At 41.1% G+C, this 14,019-nt stretch overlaps 1 protein-coding gene across 4 annotated transcripts in view; it reads left to right on the top strand.

Moving 5' to 3' along the window:
- The window catches only part of TCP11L2 (t-complex 11 like 2), a 41,795-nt gene extending 27,776 nt beyond the window's left edge, over window positions 1-14,019 (top strand). For all 4 annotated transcript variants that reach the window (XM_032346513.1, XM_032346512.1, XM_032346511.1 and 1 more), the window contains exons 7-10: window positions 2,673-2,860; window positions 3,079-3,260; window positions 5,733-5,905; window positions 11,520-14,019. In XM_032346513.1, coding sequence (XP_032202404.1) covers window positions 2,673-2,860; window positions 3,079-3,260; window positions 5,733-5,905; window positions 11,520-11,761 — 785 coding nt within the window. In that variant the 3' untranslated portion in view covers window positions 11,762-14,019. The remainder of the gene's footprint in view (window positions 1-2,672; window positions 2,861-3,078; window positions 3,261-5,732; window positions 5,906-11,519) is intronic.

Genomic DNA, 14,019 nt, shown 5'->3' with positions numbered 1-14,019 from the left:
TGTAAAAGACTTTACAAAAAACACTTTGTCTTGATTTGCGTGTACTGTGTACATTAGTAAATGTTTTACAGTGGGGAGGGAAAGGTAGTGGTGGGCCTGTGGGACCAATCCGTCTGTCAGTCTGAAGACGACTATTTGAGCAATTCTTTAAGTTGATGTTTACTTCCAGAGATGGTGAGTTAAATTGGAAACCTACCAGGTCACTCATGCCAGACACAGAGAGCAGAAGCTTTTATTTATTTATTTATTGCCATTATTTATTTATTTATTTGAAAAAAAGAGAGAGAGAGAGAGAGCATGTGAGAGAGCATAAGCGGGGGAGAGGGAGAAAGAGAAAGACTCTCCGCTGACCAGGGAGCCCAATGCAGGACTCAATCCTAGGACCCTATGATAATGACCTGAGCCTAAGGCAGATGCTGAACTGACTGAGTCACCCAGGTGCCCCCAGGAGAGCAAAGGCTTTTAGAGCACCCAATATGTGTCAAGTACCACTAGAAAGATAATCTGAGTATTTTCCAAAGCAAACGTGGCTGCCAAAACAAAGCCACATTTCACATACCTATCATGTGATGCTATGAATTAAGTCAAAGGAAAGAGAAATAAAAAATAAAGATCATTGATTGGGCTCTTCAGTGAATGAGATGAAATTGAGATGAACGTACATAAAATATTTAATAATAATTTTTTTTAAAAAAATAAAGAAGCTGTTTTTTAGTTAAGCTGCGCAAGAGAAATGACAGCCAGATCAAAAATTCAAAGGTGGGTTCTTTGAGAAGGGAGAGCAGGGATGGGTCGGTACAATCAAGAAAGGCTTCCCACAGGAAGAGAGACTTAAGCTAGGCCAGTAAAGACTGGCAGGATTTAGATTTAGAGAACCAAAGGTAGTTTCAGGGGGGGTGAGGCCAAGCCTCCCTAGCAGGAAACCAGAAGCGTGTATTGGTGGAGAGTAAATTCAAGTGCAGTTCTCCTGGGCCTTCACAGTTCCTAGGAAATTCTTAGGTAATGCTCCTGTAAAGCCATTGCCTGTTCTACTACAAGAACAGTAGACTAAGAGCTTCTTGAGTGCACAAAACAGGTTTACTCATCTATGAATCCTTAGCACTTGGTATAGCACCTAGGGTACATTAAGTGCTCCGTTGTCATTGAATAAGTGAGTGAATGAAGAGACTTACTGCCTACATGAAAAATTGACAGTACTTGTATCTCATGGGGTTGACCTTGGTTTTGGAGCCACATAGAGCCATCAGTGTACTAGCTGGTGGGAGTAACATCTCAGCAGGTAGATTCCTTAGAGGAAAGCTGGTGTTTCATTCTGAGCTTGTGCTCTTTCTGCTTTACCAGTCGTACTCAATTCTGGCTTCAAGCTAGAATCACCTGGGGTATTTACACACAGTTGCCTGAGCCCCATCTCAGTCTGATTAAATTGGAATCTCCAAGAGCTGTGCCCAAGATCTTTCTTTTCTTTTTAAAGCTCTCCAGGTGATTGTAAAATCAGCCAGGATTGAGAACCACTATGGTACATTGTTGCTTTGTTTGAGATAACTAAATGGGGTTTTAGATGTGTCAGCTGTAAATGATTAAGCTTGCAGTGTAAATGCTTATTAACGCTACATTGTAATTATATCCACCAAGATTTCCCCTCTCTCTCTTTTTCTCTCTCTCTCTCTGTTGGGTGTCCTTTAAACAAAAGACCTCAAGTCTTTTACATCTCTATGAACAGAACTAGAAAAACCAAGAACATTTGCCAACTGAGGGGAAGCAAAGTTGTGAAATTCTCGGGTGGTGGTGCTGTTGTGTGGCAAACATTGCTGCTCACAGATTACCCTGGTTCGAGTGCTGGGTCTCAGGAAGAATTTCAGGGTCACTATTCTTTATTTCATTCTCTGGTGCTTTTTAAAAAGATCTGCATCTGTGTTCATTCTGTGTGTTTTGTTTTGTGGTGTTTTGTTTTGTTTTGTTTTGTTTTTAGCAATTTCCACCTTATAAATTCTATCAAATACACAGTTTTATAAGAAATGTGTAAAAAACAAAATTGTTTCTAGGGGGGAACCTTAAAACTGGATCAAAAGTAAAATAAATTGTGCACATTAGCATGAATGTGCATTTTGAGAAAGGCATAATTCTAATCAGATGCTCAGGGGGACCCAGGACCCAAAAATGTTTAATAATCAATGCTTTTAGTCTGAATACCTTCTCTGCCAAAATTCAAGGTCATGTGTGAGCTGGCTCCTGCTTACCTACCCGATGCCATCTGCTACCACTCTCCCTTGTTCTTTATGGACCGACAATACAGATATGCTTGTAGCATCCAGAATGTGCCGTATTCTGTCACTGTTCTGGGTTTTTGTATGGGTTGTTCACCTGGTCTGGAGTGACAGTCCTGTCCTCTATTTGTTTTATATCTTTAGGCATCACTTACAGAGCTTTTCCTATTCGACTCTGTCTTGGGCAATGTTTGCTCCCTCCACTCCCACTGTACCTTCTTGGATTTATTCTATTTTGCGTAATTGTTGGTTTACAGCTCTGGCTTCCCATCTGGACTATAAGCTCCTTTAGGGGTGTGCCTGTCTTAGCATTCATGCCCAGCCCCTCACTTAACCTCTGTTGTCATGTAGAATGCACAAAAGGGATCAAAGAGCTGTAGGACAAACATACGGCCTTTTTGTTTTCAGGTGCTCTTGATCAAACTACAGAATGGTTAAAAGAATCTGTAAATGAAGAACTACTTTCTCTTTCTGAGACTGCTTTAACTCCTGGGGCCGAAAATAGCTCTAAGCCAAGCCTGAGTCCTACACTGGTGCTAAATAACAGTTATTTAAAACTGTTACATTGGGATTATCAGAAAAAAGAATTACCAGAGGTGAGTGTTGGTTTTTTTTTTCCCTTCCCTCAAGTTCTCCAATATTTTAATTCACAAGTTCTATCTATGCATCAGCTGGTCTGTCTAGTGTTGCCTGTGGTTTAATGACTTTCCTGAAATCAGACAGAAATGGGAGTTTGGATGTAACATTGCTTGTTTTATATTTTCATGGTATTGAGCTTCCCTTTCTATTTTTACATTTAAAATAAACATGCTAGACACTCATCACAGATGGAGCACGTCTTCAGGAACTGACAGAAAAGCTGAATCAATTGAAGATTATTGCCTGCCTGTCCCTAATTACCAACAACATGGTGGGTGCTCTTACAGAAGGCCTCCCTGAGCTTGCAAACAGGTTAAAAAGGATTTCAGCTGTTCTACTTGAAGGCATGAACAAAGAGTAAGTTCCAAGTGTTTCCAAGTGCTCATCTTCGTGTTAAGTCTCGGAGTGTGTTTCAGAGATCATGAATAATCCTGGATGTCTGGGTGTGGTATTCAGGACTACTTTAGAGAAGTTTATCTTACACCTTCTTTTTCTAGAATTTCTTTTAATATCTCTGAAGGTTTAGATGTCCTTTCATAAGAAGGGAGAGATCTTTTCCATGCCAAGTGCCAGGGTGAGTGTCCTATTTCCACTTAGGATGGGCATGTCTAAGAGCTCTTCTTTGACAGTTTCTTTGACACATTTCTTTGACAGTGCTGTGGAACAAGCAAACAAAACCCAGAATTCCACGCCGAGGGTTTAGAAGGCCCTCTCAGGGAGGCTTCCTACTCAGTTGTTCTGACTCCATCATTTTTCTGCAATGAAATGTTTACCAACTTCTCTGATCCAGACCGCTATGAACTCTTTGGTAGAAGTAGTGACATCCTGTCCTTCAGAGATATTGCACAAGTCCAGTGAAGGTCTTGTTTTTTGCTAAATTCATTGCCCAGGATCAGACCTTGGATCTCATTTGGATCATCCTATTGTGAATCCTGTCCAAGTCAGAAAATTCCTAATCTTAGTCAATGACCAGATGTTTTCATTGGTCTTACATGGGTCAGCTTCTCTTGCTGGTTCCCCTTTAAGGTGTTTTTAAGGCCTTCCATTGTTCATTCCTGTCTTTGAAGGGAGATGCCTCTCTCCCTCCATCCTCCTCCCCATTACCCAGAAAGCACATAAGATTACTTGATAAAATCCTAGAATATTAAGAGCCAAAAGGAGCCTGCGTGATTACAGCATCCAAAGTTTTCAGAGAGAGAATAGGATTTACCTTGGGCTGCACAGCGAGAAAAAAGGGAAATCAAGGGCTGAGGTCTGGTCCGACTGTGTCAAGGCCCTCCCCTTCCTACCATGTTTGTGCGAGTCATCCAGGCTCATTTACTTCACATTCCGGGACACAAGACCTATAACGAAAAGAAACCTTCTCTAGGTTTGCAGCTGGTCTTACCTTAGCATCTCCCCACACAGGGTAACTATTACTTTCTAGAAATTTTTTTATTAAGCCTTTAGAGAACCCACAGAGCTGTTTTAAGTATTCATATAAAGCATATAGCAAAGTGGTTATTGAGAAGTCAAGCTTCAGGTCTGACAGACCACAGTTTAAGTCCCAGGTGTGCTATTGCCTGGTTAGGTACCCTTCGACAAGTTCCCTAATCACTCTGAGCCTCATTTTCTCACTTGAAAAAAGGGGTAATTGTGCCTACTTACCAATGTGGGAACTTAAGATGATCCATTGTGAAGCACTTAGTACAGGTGTTTGGCCCATGATGCTTGATAAATGTTCACCTTTAATAACTAGTTAGTTGTTAAATCGTCATCTTTATAGAAGTTCTGCCTCTCCAATTGCCTTATCGTTTTAATTCCTCATGCCTGCCCACCCCTGTTCTCTCATCCTTTAATTCCCATTTTGCACAAAGTTATATTAAAGACCATTTCTGGACAGTGAGAGGCTGTTTGCAATCATCGTTCCCCAGTAGTGTGGACCCAACACATGCCCTTTCTAATTGCCTCTTTTTTCTTACCTCTTAAATAACCCATTGCCAGTTACTTTTTATGGTTTTCTGGGATTTTTGCTTTGGTACTTGAAAGTAACAATAGGAAGGAGATTATCTTTGATCATGATAGGTCAAGAATTTTAGGTAATTTGTCATTATGGTATTAACCTCTAAATAGGTTCATTTCTTGTGTTTGGTTTTTTTTTTTTTTAAGATTTATTTGTTTATTTTAGGGGGAGAGAGAGAGAGAGAGATCATAAGTGGGGGGAGGAACAGAGTGAGAAAGGAAGGAGAGAACCTCAAGCAGATTCCCAATACAAGCCCAATACAGGGCTTGATCCCAGGACCTTGGGATGTGACCTGAGCCAAAATCAAGAGTTGGCCACTTAACTGACTGAGCCACCCAGGCGCCCCCTTCATTTCTTGGTTTTGATTGGTTTTATACATTCACTGTTTGGGCATGGGTAAAGGAATTGATTCTTCATTCTGTAAATAAAGATTTAACAACAACAACAAAAATCTATGAATAAATCTGCTCAGACCAAAGGGTTTGTTTTAAGAAGTAAATAGGTATTTTCTTTTCCTTTCTGATGGTCCTGCAGGAAATTGGGGTTGCAGACTTATTTTCAGGGACCACCTTTTCTGACTCTGCTTTTCTAACTAAACAGCACCTACAGAATTGAATGGTTTTAAGCATTTAAAAATCTGCTACACATAAGGGGTGGTACCTGGGAGAAGTTACTATATTCTAAGTTCATGCTAATAGAGGTACTTACTGTCTGTGTAAATGAAAAGTGACAGACATTTGAACTAAGTTGATGTATTAAAAAATGTTTAAAAACTGCTGAATAAAAAAACCTATTCCTGATGTAATTTTGTTTTATGCTTTTTTAAGGACCACTAACTTGAAGGAAATCCTGAGTTCTATTGGTGCTCAGACTTGTGTTGAGATTAACAAGGCCCTGGCGGAGAGAGGTTTATCCATTTTGAATGCTGAGGTCCAAGCTAATCTCATAGGCCAATTTTCAAGCATCGAAATGGAGGGCAATCCTATCTGGTCCTTGATTGGTGGGTCCTCATGTTTTCATTGGTTTCTGCTTCAATTGCAATTTGCTTTTAACTTGCTGGTTTTGACATGTCAAGTGTCAGTTACATTTTTTTTTTTTGTCTTAAATAGATTACCTACTCCTTTTGGAGAATAAATACTGAAAATATAAAGAAACAAATTGTACTTTCAAAGGTTTGGGACTCACTGCTGCTTCTGTGTGTATATGTAACTGTGGGGGAATATTCCAGGGCTTTCTGTCTTACTACCCAGCCAATAGATTTTTATGAAGAAAATACCATAGTGCTACCAATATGTTAAAATCCTAGATCTATGCAACAATCCAAACCAGCTGGCAGTGATACCAGTTCTGCTGTGAGCTAGGCTAAGTAAGCTGAGGCCTCTTTCTTGGCCAGGCTCAAAGAGACAATGAGCAAAGAGGCTGTGGAACTGGGGGGCATGATGGTGGGCTTTTTTTTTTTTTCCTCTTTGTACTTAATCCCTAGGCAAGTGTCTGTCTCCGTGTCAAGTTGTGTTGGTGAGTTGGGAAAATGGAGAATGCATCAGTTAGGATTCTTTCTAATACTTGTGATAGAACTGAACTAGTGTAAGCAAAAAGGAAGTGCATTTTCTCATGTAACCAACAAGAGCAGAGCAGGGCTGTCTCCTATATGACTGAGTCAGAGCGCAGACCGTGTCACTGATACTAATTTCCCCACCTCCTCCCTCAGCACTGCCTTCCTTTGGGCTGGCTGTTTTCACAGATAGACTCTTTCCATCGTGGCAAGACAAGCTTCAGCTCCAGACCGTATCTTTCTATATTGAAGTCAAGTGAAAAACAAGGTGTTGGCTTCACTCTTAGCCCAAATAATGACCCCAGAATAGAGCCTTATCAGCTTCAGCCAGCATGACTGCAGGTCAAGTCACATTCTTGAATCGGTCAAGGTGGCCAGAGGGGAAGGAACCAGAGCTTGAGACGTGTGTTCAGTTCTTGGAGTCAGGGTGAGCCAACTTTCCCTGCAACACCTAGTCTGAGAGTAGGGAAGAGAAGATTTGGCCCAGACCAAATTGGGTGCTTTGGCCAGAAGAAGGCGGAGAAGGTGACATGGGGCACAAAGCAAGTGTGTACTACAGAGAGTGAGGAATAAAGACCAGAAGGAGGAAAAGAGCGTAGAATTGGAACTGTGGACTAATCTGCAAGTTTTCAAAGTACAACGCTAACTTCCCTAAGAGTATAAATACTTGTCATCATTTTTTTTGAGGCTCTCACATAGGTCTCTCATTCCTAACCCTGGGGACATGGAATGCTGGAGATCTAGGCCACTAAAAGCTCAAGATTTTAAACCATTCCCAGAAAGGAGTAGTGTTGGTAGCAGTACTGTGGGCTACCAAGAGATGACCCTGAATGACAATGACAAACACAGGGCTGAGGCTTTCCCTGTATGCCTTTACTGCTGATTCCTGTGTGTCCTCATGGCCTTGGTCTCCAGCAGAACAGCCCATCCCTGGGAGGAGAAGGGGCAGACTCTCTGCAGTCTCTGCCGTATACCACTAGCCCCATGAGTATACTGGCCTCATGAGGATGGAATGCATGTCTGTTGCCTGCTATGTCCCTGAACCAGGCTGGACCCACAGATGGCATTTAATAAATACAGTTGACCCTTGAACAAAACGTGTTTGAACTGCACACGTCCCCTTATATGCAGATTTCCCTTGATATAGTACTGTAAATGTATTTTCTCTTCCTTATGATAGTCTTAGTAACATTTTCTATTCTCTAGCTTATTTTATTATAAGTATAATGTATATAATACATATACAAAATATGTGTTAATGAACTGTTAATGTTATCAAGAAGGCTTCTGGTCAATAGTAGGCCATTAATAGGCTTTTGGGGAGTCAAAAGTTATATGTAAGTTTTTGACTGCACGGGAGGGGTCTGTGCCCCTCGCCTCCAATTATTCAGGAATCAACTGTATTTGTGCAAGGGGTGAGCGTGTCATAGACTTACACAGGGTGAGTACCTCACATAACCGTCTGGCTTCAGACTAGGGACTCTCAATGAGCCAGTCTGACTCTAGAATTCATATTCTTATCTACTCCGGCTGGGCCCGGTAGTCAGAACTGGAGCCCTGCTGTTGGTTGGCATGGTGGCCCGAGTGTCCATGTGTCCTCTGTGCCCTTGCTTTAGATAAGGGAAGCACTTGCAATTTCAGAAGGGAGGGAGCTGGGGTGCCCCATTCCAGGGTAGCCTCTTAAAATCCAGTAAAGCACTTTTTTTTTTTTTTTTTTAAACCCAGCTATCCCCAGTCCAACCCTCCTGCTATTTTGCAGACTGAAAGCATTTTTAACCTCATTCAAAGTACCGTTGCCTAGAAACTAAAATGACTCATTTGAGCAGCTCTCCTTCGACTCTGGAAGCCAAGGGCACGCCTTTGGCAGGGACTCAGTTTGGCCGCTCCTAAGTGGACAAACGCTTCTGTCATTTTATTCTTGGCCTAAAAACTGACTTGTCTGCAGAGGAGACAGAAATACTTGTCAGCATAATAACAGTTTTGAAAGAGTTTCTTTCTTTAAACAATCTTTCAGGATGGTGTTGGGACCATATCTGTGATGAAAGCAGGCAGACCTGGGCTCCCGAGCATCAGGCAACCAGTCTAACGGGAAATGTAGTACACAGTTGACTCCTAATTTTCTGCTTGAAGCAGGGTTGGAGTAAATTAAGCACTCAGAGGAGCCCAGGAACATAAGAAGGACCAGTTAGCCTTGGTTTTTCCTTTCCTGTTTGTGGTACCCATAGTCTGCCTCTTTTTGGTCTTTTTTTTTTTTTTTAATATTTTATTTATTTATCTGAGAGAGAGAGATTGGGCACAAGCTGGGGAAGGGTGTTGGGGAGAGGGGAAAGAGACTCCCAGCTGAGCACGGAGGCTGACACGGGGCTCAATCCCAGGACACCAGGCAGACACTTAACCAACTGAGCCACTCAGGCAACCCCTGCCACCTTTTGTTCTTGAAGTGCTGTTTATTTATAATAGGATTACAACTCCCACTATGTTTTTAGCCTTTTGAAAAGATAACTAGAAAAGGTTTCTTTCAAACCGGCTTTCTTCAAATGCATATGATAACTAGGGAACAGTTATTTCTAGATTACCTGCTATGTGGATTATTTGCATGCTTGTAGCTGTTTTTTTTTTTTTTTTTTAAGTAATTTTCAGTTGTCTTAAGTGATACATACACGAATGATTTGTTCTTGTTGACAAATCATGGGTGACATCAAGTCCTCTTTGGCTGCCCACCCTGTTCCTCCTTGACTCTGTTGTTTTCAGTGGGATGTACTCACTTTTACAGAGCTTTTTCATTCCATTCTCACTTTAGTTCTGTCAGCATCTGTGATGTGCCTGCCACGTGCCAGACCAGGGATATAAAGATAAGAAAAGACACAGCCCTAACCCTTGGGCAGCTTTCCATCTAAGAAGGGAGAGAGGCATATATATGTTACCAAGTAACCAAAGTATAGCATGATTGTCTGGCGGGTGTTAGGGAAAGTCACAGAAAGGAAGTAACTTTAGGCTCAGCACTGAAGGATGTTTTGGACTTTGGGCAGAGAGGAGATGAGAGGGAAGGGTTGTCTAGTAAGAGAAAACAGTTCTGGCCAAGACAAGACCTGTGACATTGGGAACTTAGAATTCTAGGTCAGACCTGGCTGTGTGACTTTTGGGAGAAGAGTTTGGAGACAAGAGTTTCATTAATGTCATCATGGTCCATATCCTATGGACTGTGTTCTCTTTAGTGAATTTTTCTTTGTGAAGTTTACGTTTCCAAAGCCAAAAGAAGTCCTTGGGGCTGTGTGGCTGGTAGCAGGCCTGGTCTGGTACTATTTGTCAGGTGTTGTTGTTGCTGCTGGTGCACCGACTTAAGCATTTGCATCCTCTTGCAAAGCTCCTTCACATGCAGATGCGCTGAAGCAAAGAAGTAGGAGAATGGAGAAGATGGCCAGCGGGAGTGCCAGCTGGGGCAGCCCCTCCTCAGTGCCTCCAGATTGTTGGCCGCTGGTGGGGTTGATGAAGTTCTAGAACCTAGGTGAGGTTCGGTGGGCTGAGGTCCAGAGCCGATGACCAAGAAAGAGTTCTTGAGACATCCTTGGTGCAAAATGGTGGTTTATTAAAGCACGGGGACAGGACCCGTGGGCAGAAAGAGCTGCTGCCCTGGGTTATGAGGGGTGGCAGGTTACCCTGTGGTTGGGGGAAGGTGAGGGGAAGGGAGATTTCAACGGAGTTTTCATATGCTAAAGAGGGCCTACCGGAGGCCTTGCCCTTGAGGCTTGATCAATGTTGTCTTTAGACCAGCCATTAACATTAAGATAGTTGGGAGACTTTTTTTGATGGGATGTCACAATCCTGCTATCAATCGTCTTTGTTAGTGAGATTTAGGACATTTGTAAGCCAAGGGAGACTCCTGTCTAGCAGGATTGTGAGCTCTGCAGGTTAACTATTTGCTTATTGTTCAGGGCAGTCAGGGCTGCCTGAGGGATGCTACACGTATGACTGAGGGGGAGTGGATGGAGGGGGGGGTGCAAGGCGCTAGCTTTTGCTTTGTCTTCAGCCAGACTCGTGCTCCCTCATCAGGGTCACTGTATAATTTTTTGTCCAAACCAAGACACTTTTGAGACCATTCTTGTTCATTATGTTAGCCCAAAAGGGGAAAACCTGGATGTGTGGTCACCCTGGTCATGTGATAATTTAGGGCCCCCAGGTTTACATCTCTAGATTTTTCGAGAGGAACCGGAAATTTGGATTTCTATGTGAAATCCCCTGATTTTAAAGAATTTCTATTTCTTAAAAAGACAAAAACAAAAACAAAACATTGTATGGGGCCAAACTAGCAGTGCCAGTTTACAGACTCAGCTTTCATGTACCTAACTAAATCACGGACAGTAAGTATTAAGTTTTTATAAAAGAGCCCCTGTCCTACTACAAAAGTGCTCTACATTTTGTGTGTGTGTGTGTGTGTGTGTGTGTGTGTGTGTGTGTCACTTAGCCATTGCTGTGTAACAAGGTACCTCAAACTCCACAGCTTAACCCCCACAGATAATTAGTGTTGTTCACAAGTCTGTGAGGCACCTGGGTAGTTCATCTGGTCTTGCTGGACTCACACATGCGTATGTAGTCAACTGTGGCTTGGGTAGGCAGCTCTGCTGGTCTTGCCTGGACTCTCAAGTGTTTACAGTCTTGTTGGCTGTCAGTTGGTCTAAGCTGGCCTCGAATGGAACAGCTCGGATTCCCTCAATGTGGTCTCTCCTCCAGCCCAGGCTTGTTCACGTGCAGTGGTGGGTAGAGAGCAGATGTGAACCATGGCGCTTGGAGCCTCTGCATGCAACTAGCCTACCAGCACTTCTGGCACATTCTGTGTCAGCCAAAACAAGCCATAAGGCCAGCCCCTGTTCAAGATATGGGGAAATAGTCTCCAGCCTTTGATGGGAAAAGCTACAAAGCTACCTCATAGAGGACGTGGGTACTGGGAGGGCAAAGAACTGGGAATATTACTGCAGTTCACCTACCATAATTACTATTTTCATTTACTTTTTAAAATAAGATTCTTTAATAATGGGACAGCTAAAGATATCCTCTTTTTCCCCAGATAAACGAACCCAACTCTACATGAAAAGTCTACTTTGTCTTCCAAGTCCTCAAAAATGCATGCCTCCCGTCCCAGGAGGCCTTGCTGTCATTCAGCAGGAGCTAGAAGCCCTGGGCTCTCAATATGCAAACATTGTGAATCTCAACAGACAAGTGTATGGACCATTTTATGCAAATATACTTCGAAAGCTGCTCTTCGGTGAGGAAGCCGTGGGAAAGGCAGATGCTTCATCTTCCAACTAAAGAGGAACTGACATTGGATTTGAGGTTGGAAATCCAGCACTTTGGTACCCAGTCTGTTTCCGCCAGTGGCATGACAGATGCGGCACCTTCTCAGTCCTGTTCGTGGTGCAGTGTTGGCCTGAATTGTGTAATCCAGTAATATTAGCATTGCAGAAAATATGCACTTCGTATAGAACCTATTCATGCATCATTTTCAAGTTCAAAAAAGATGTTTTTAATGGACAGAAGGCAATTCGTAATTGATTATATTACCTATATAATACCTATAAATGTTTTCTTCAGCATTCATATATGGCTTATTCATCCAACCTTAAGGAGTTGTTTTTCCTCACTTGTCAATATCAAATCTAATGATCTTTAGTTTTGGTACAACTTCTTAAAAGGTTGGAAGTCATGAGAATAACTAAGGGGATGATGTTCTGAATAAATGACGTGAAGTAAGCATAATTGTTTTGTATTTGTAATTTTTGAAATGTACAATGAAATATTATTAATGTGTAACAAAAACTTACATGGTAAGTCTTCAAATTCCACAAATGTACCAAATCACATTTTATATTACCAATTGTCAGTATTTGTCTAGAACTTAAATTTATTAAAAATATTTTAAAGCTATGTACAAATTTTAGATAAAACTTCTATTGTTCATTTAGTGAAAACAGAAAAAAAAAATCCCTTGTAAAATGTTATTCTAGAAGTTAGTTTTCTCTGTCTGCAACTTATCCTACTCTCTGAGAGAAAAAATTTTTGCACAAATATCTTAGTGAATGTCCTTGCATTTCTCAGGCCCGTTGATAAGGTTTATATAAGATTTTGATATTTTTACATAAGGCAGGAGTGGTTTGAATTGATTTATGTGTAATAAGAAGGGAAGTTAACAATAAAACCAAATCTCCAGGAGACCCCCATTCTCAGTGAAGTTCACATCTGAAAAAGAAATAGTTGAGCTTTGGATTTTTAAAGACCATATAACTTGCTAGCAAATGCCTCCTGTGCTGATTAAATTTTACCCCACTGTGACCAAGATGCTCTTCTAAATATCATTATCATTTGACATTCTTGTGCATTAGAGCAAAACTTGGCCAAGTTGGCCCTAGTTGTCATTGGGATTTTAGAGAAATCTGCTTGTCCTGGAATTACATACTTGTTTTGAAATGTTAAGGGAAGCACTATAGTCTGGGCAGACTCCGTCTAGAAAGTACTTTATTCCCATAAAACACATTTTGATTATTTTGTTCTCAAAGGACTCATTGGATCTTCGTAGTCTGGTGGGGAAGAATGAGTAAGACATAAGAAGAAATCTTCCTTTCTTCTTTACCTCCTTTTCCTCACTATGACTTCCACCATTATGGTGCTACTTGATTATTTGATAAAGTTCAAGGAAATGATTGTGTGAATAAGTTATCTCCAATCTTTACATTTTGGAGGGATCTGCCAAAAGTTGAGGAAATTTTGTAAGTGGTTTTTTTTTTTTTTCCTCACAATGACCAATGTATAAATCAGCCATTCTATCCGTCTGAGTAGCTGTGTATAAGTAGACTTTTCCTGAAGAGCACATCACTCTGGGTCTTACCCATTTGCTACCCTCTCTTCCTGTATTTCCCTTCTGCCCATGTTGTTCTGTGCTTAGAAACTATAAGGTGCTGAAGATTTTTGTTTTCATTTTTTCTTAAGTTGAAGTAGTTTTCAGCTGTGTTCTCTTTGAAGTATGGGTGGCAGGGAAGGTCTGACAAGGAAAAGTAATAGGCAGTATGACTTCTTGTTGCTTTCTGAGGTAAACTGTAAACTTAACAGGAAGACCAGGTGGTGTGCTTTTTTTATCATCAGATTGGAATCCAGCTGGTATTCTCACATACTTGATTATACTGCAATTGCCAGCAGGAAAACAATGTACAGACTTTTTTTTTTTTTTTAAAGTGCATTGAAAATGAAGGGCATTCTGCTGCTTTATTTTTCCTTTTTTAAGTCCCAAAGTAAATCTCAATGTCTCAAGTCTGGATTTAGGCAACTACATTTATTAGGCTTTTAAAAGCATATCCTTTAGCATGTTGTTTTGGGTTTTGTTTTGTGGGGTTTTTTTGTTTTTGTTTTTTGGTTTTACTTAAATGTTTACTTCTCCTTTTGAGGTTTTCTTAATGTGGTCTTGTTTTTGTAATGTCAGTTTTATTAAACACCCTACACACATTTTCATTCTTCTGCTAAAACATGTATTGTGTGCACTAGTTAAATTTTAAAACATTAAAAATTATTTCAAGATA

This window comes from Mustela erminea, chromosome 6 (assembly GCF_009829155.1).
Source record: "Mustela erminea isolate mMusErm1 chromosome 6, mMusErm1.Pri, whole genome shotgun sequence".
NCBI lineage: Eukaryota > Metazoa > Chordata > Mammalia > Carnivora > Mustelidae > Mustela > Mustela erminea.
This window is presented reverse-complemented; position numbering and strand designations above follow the sequence as displayed.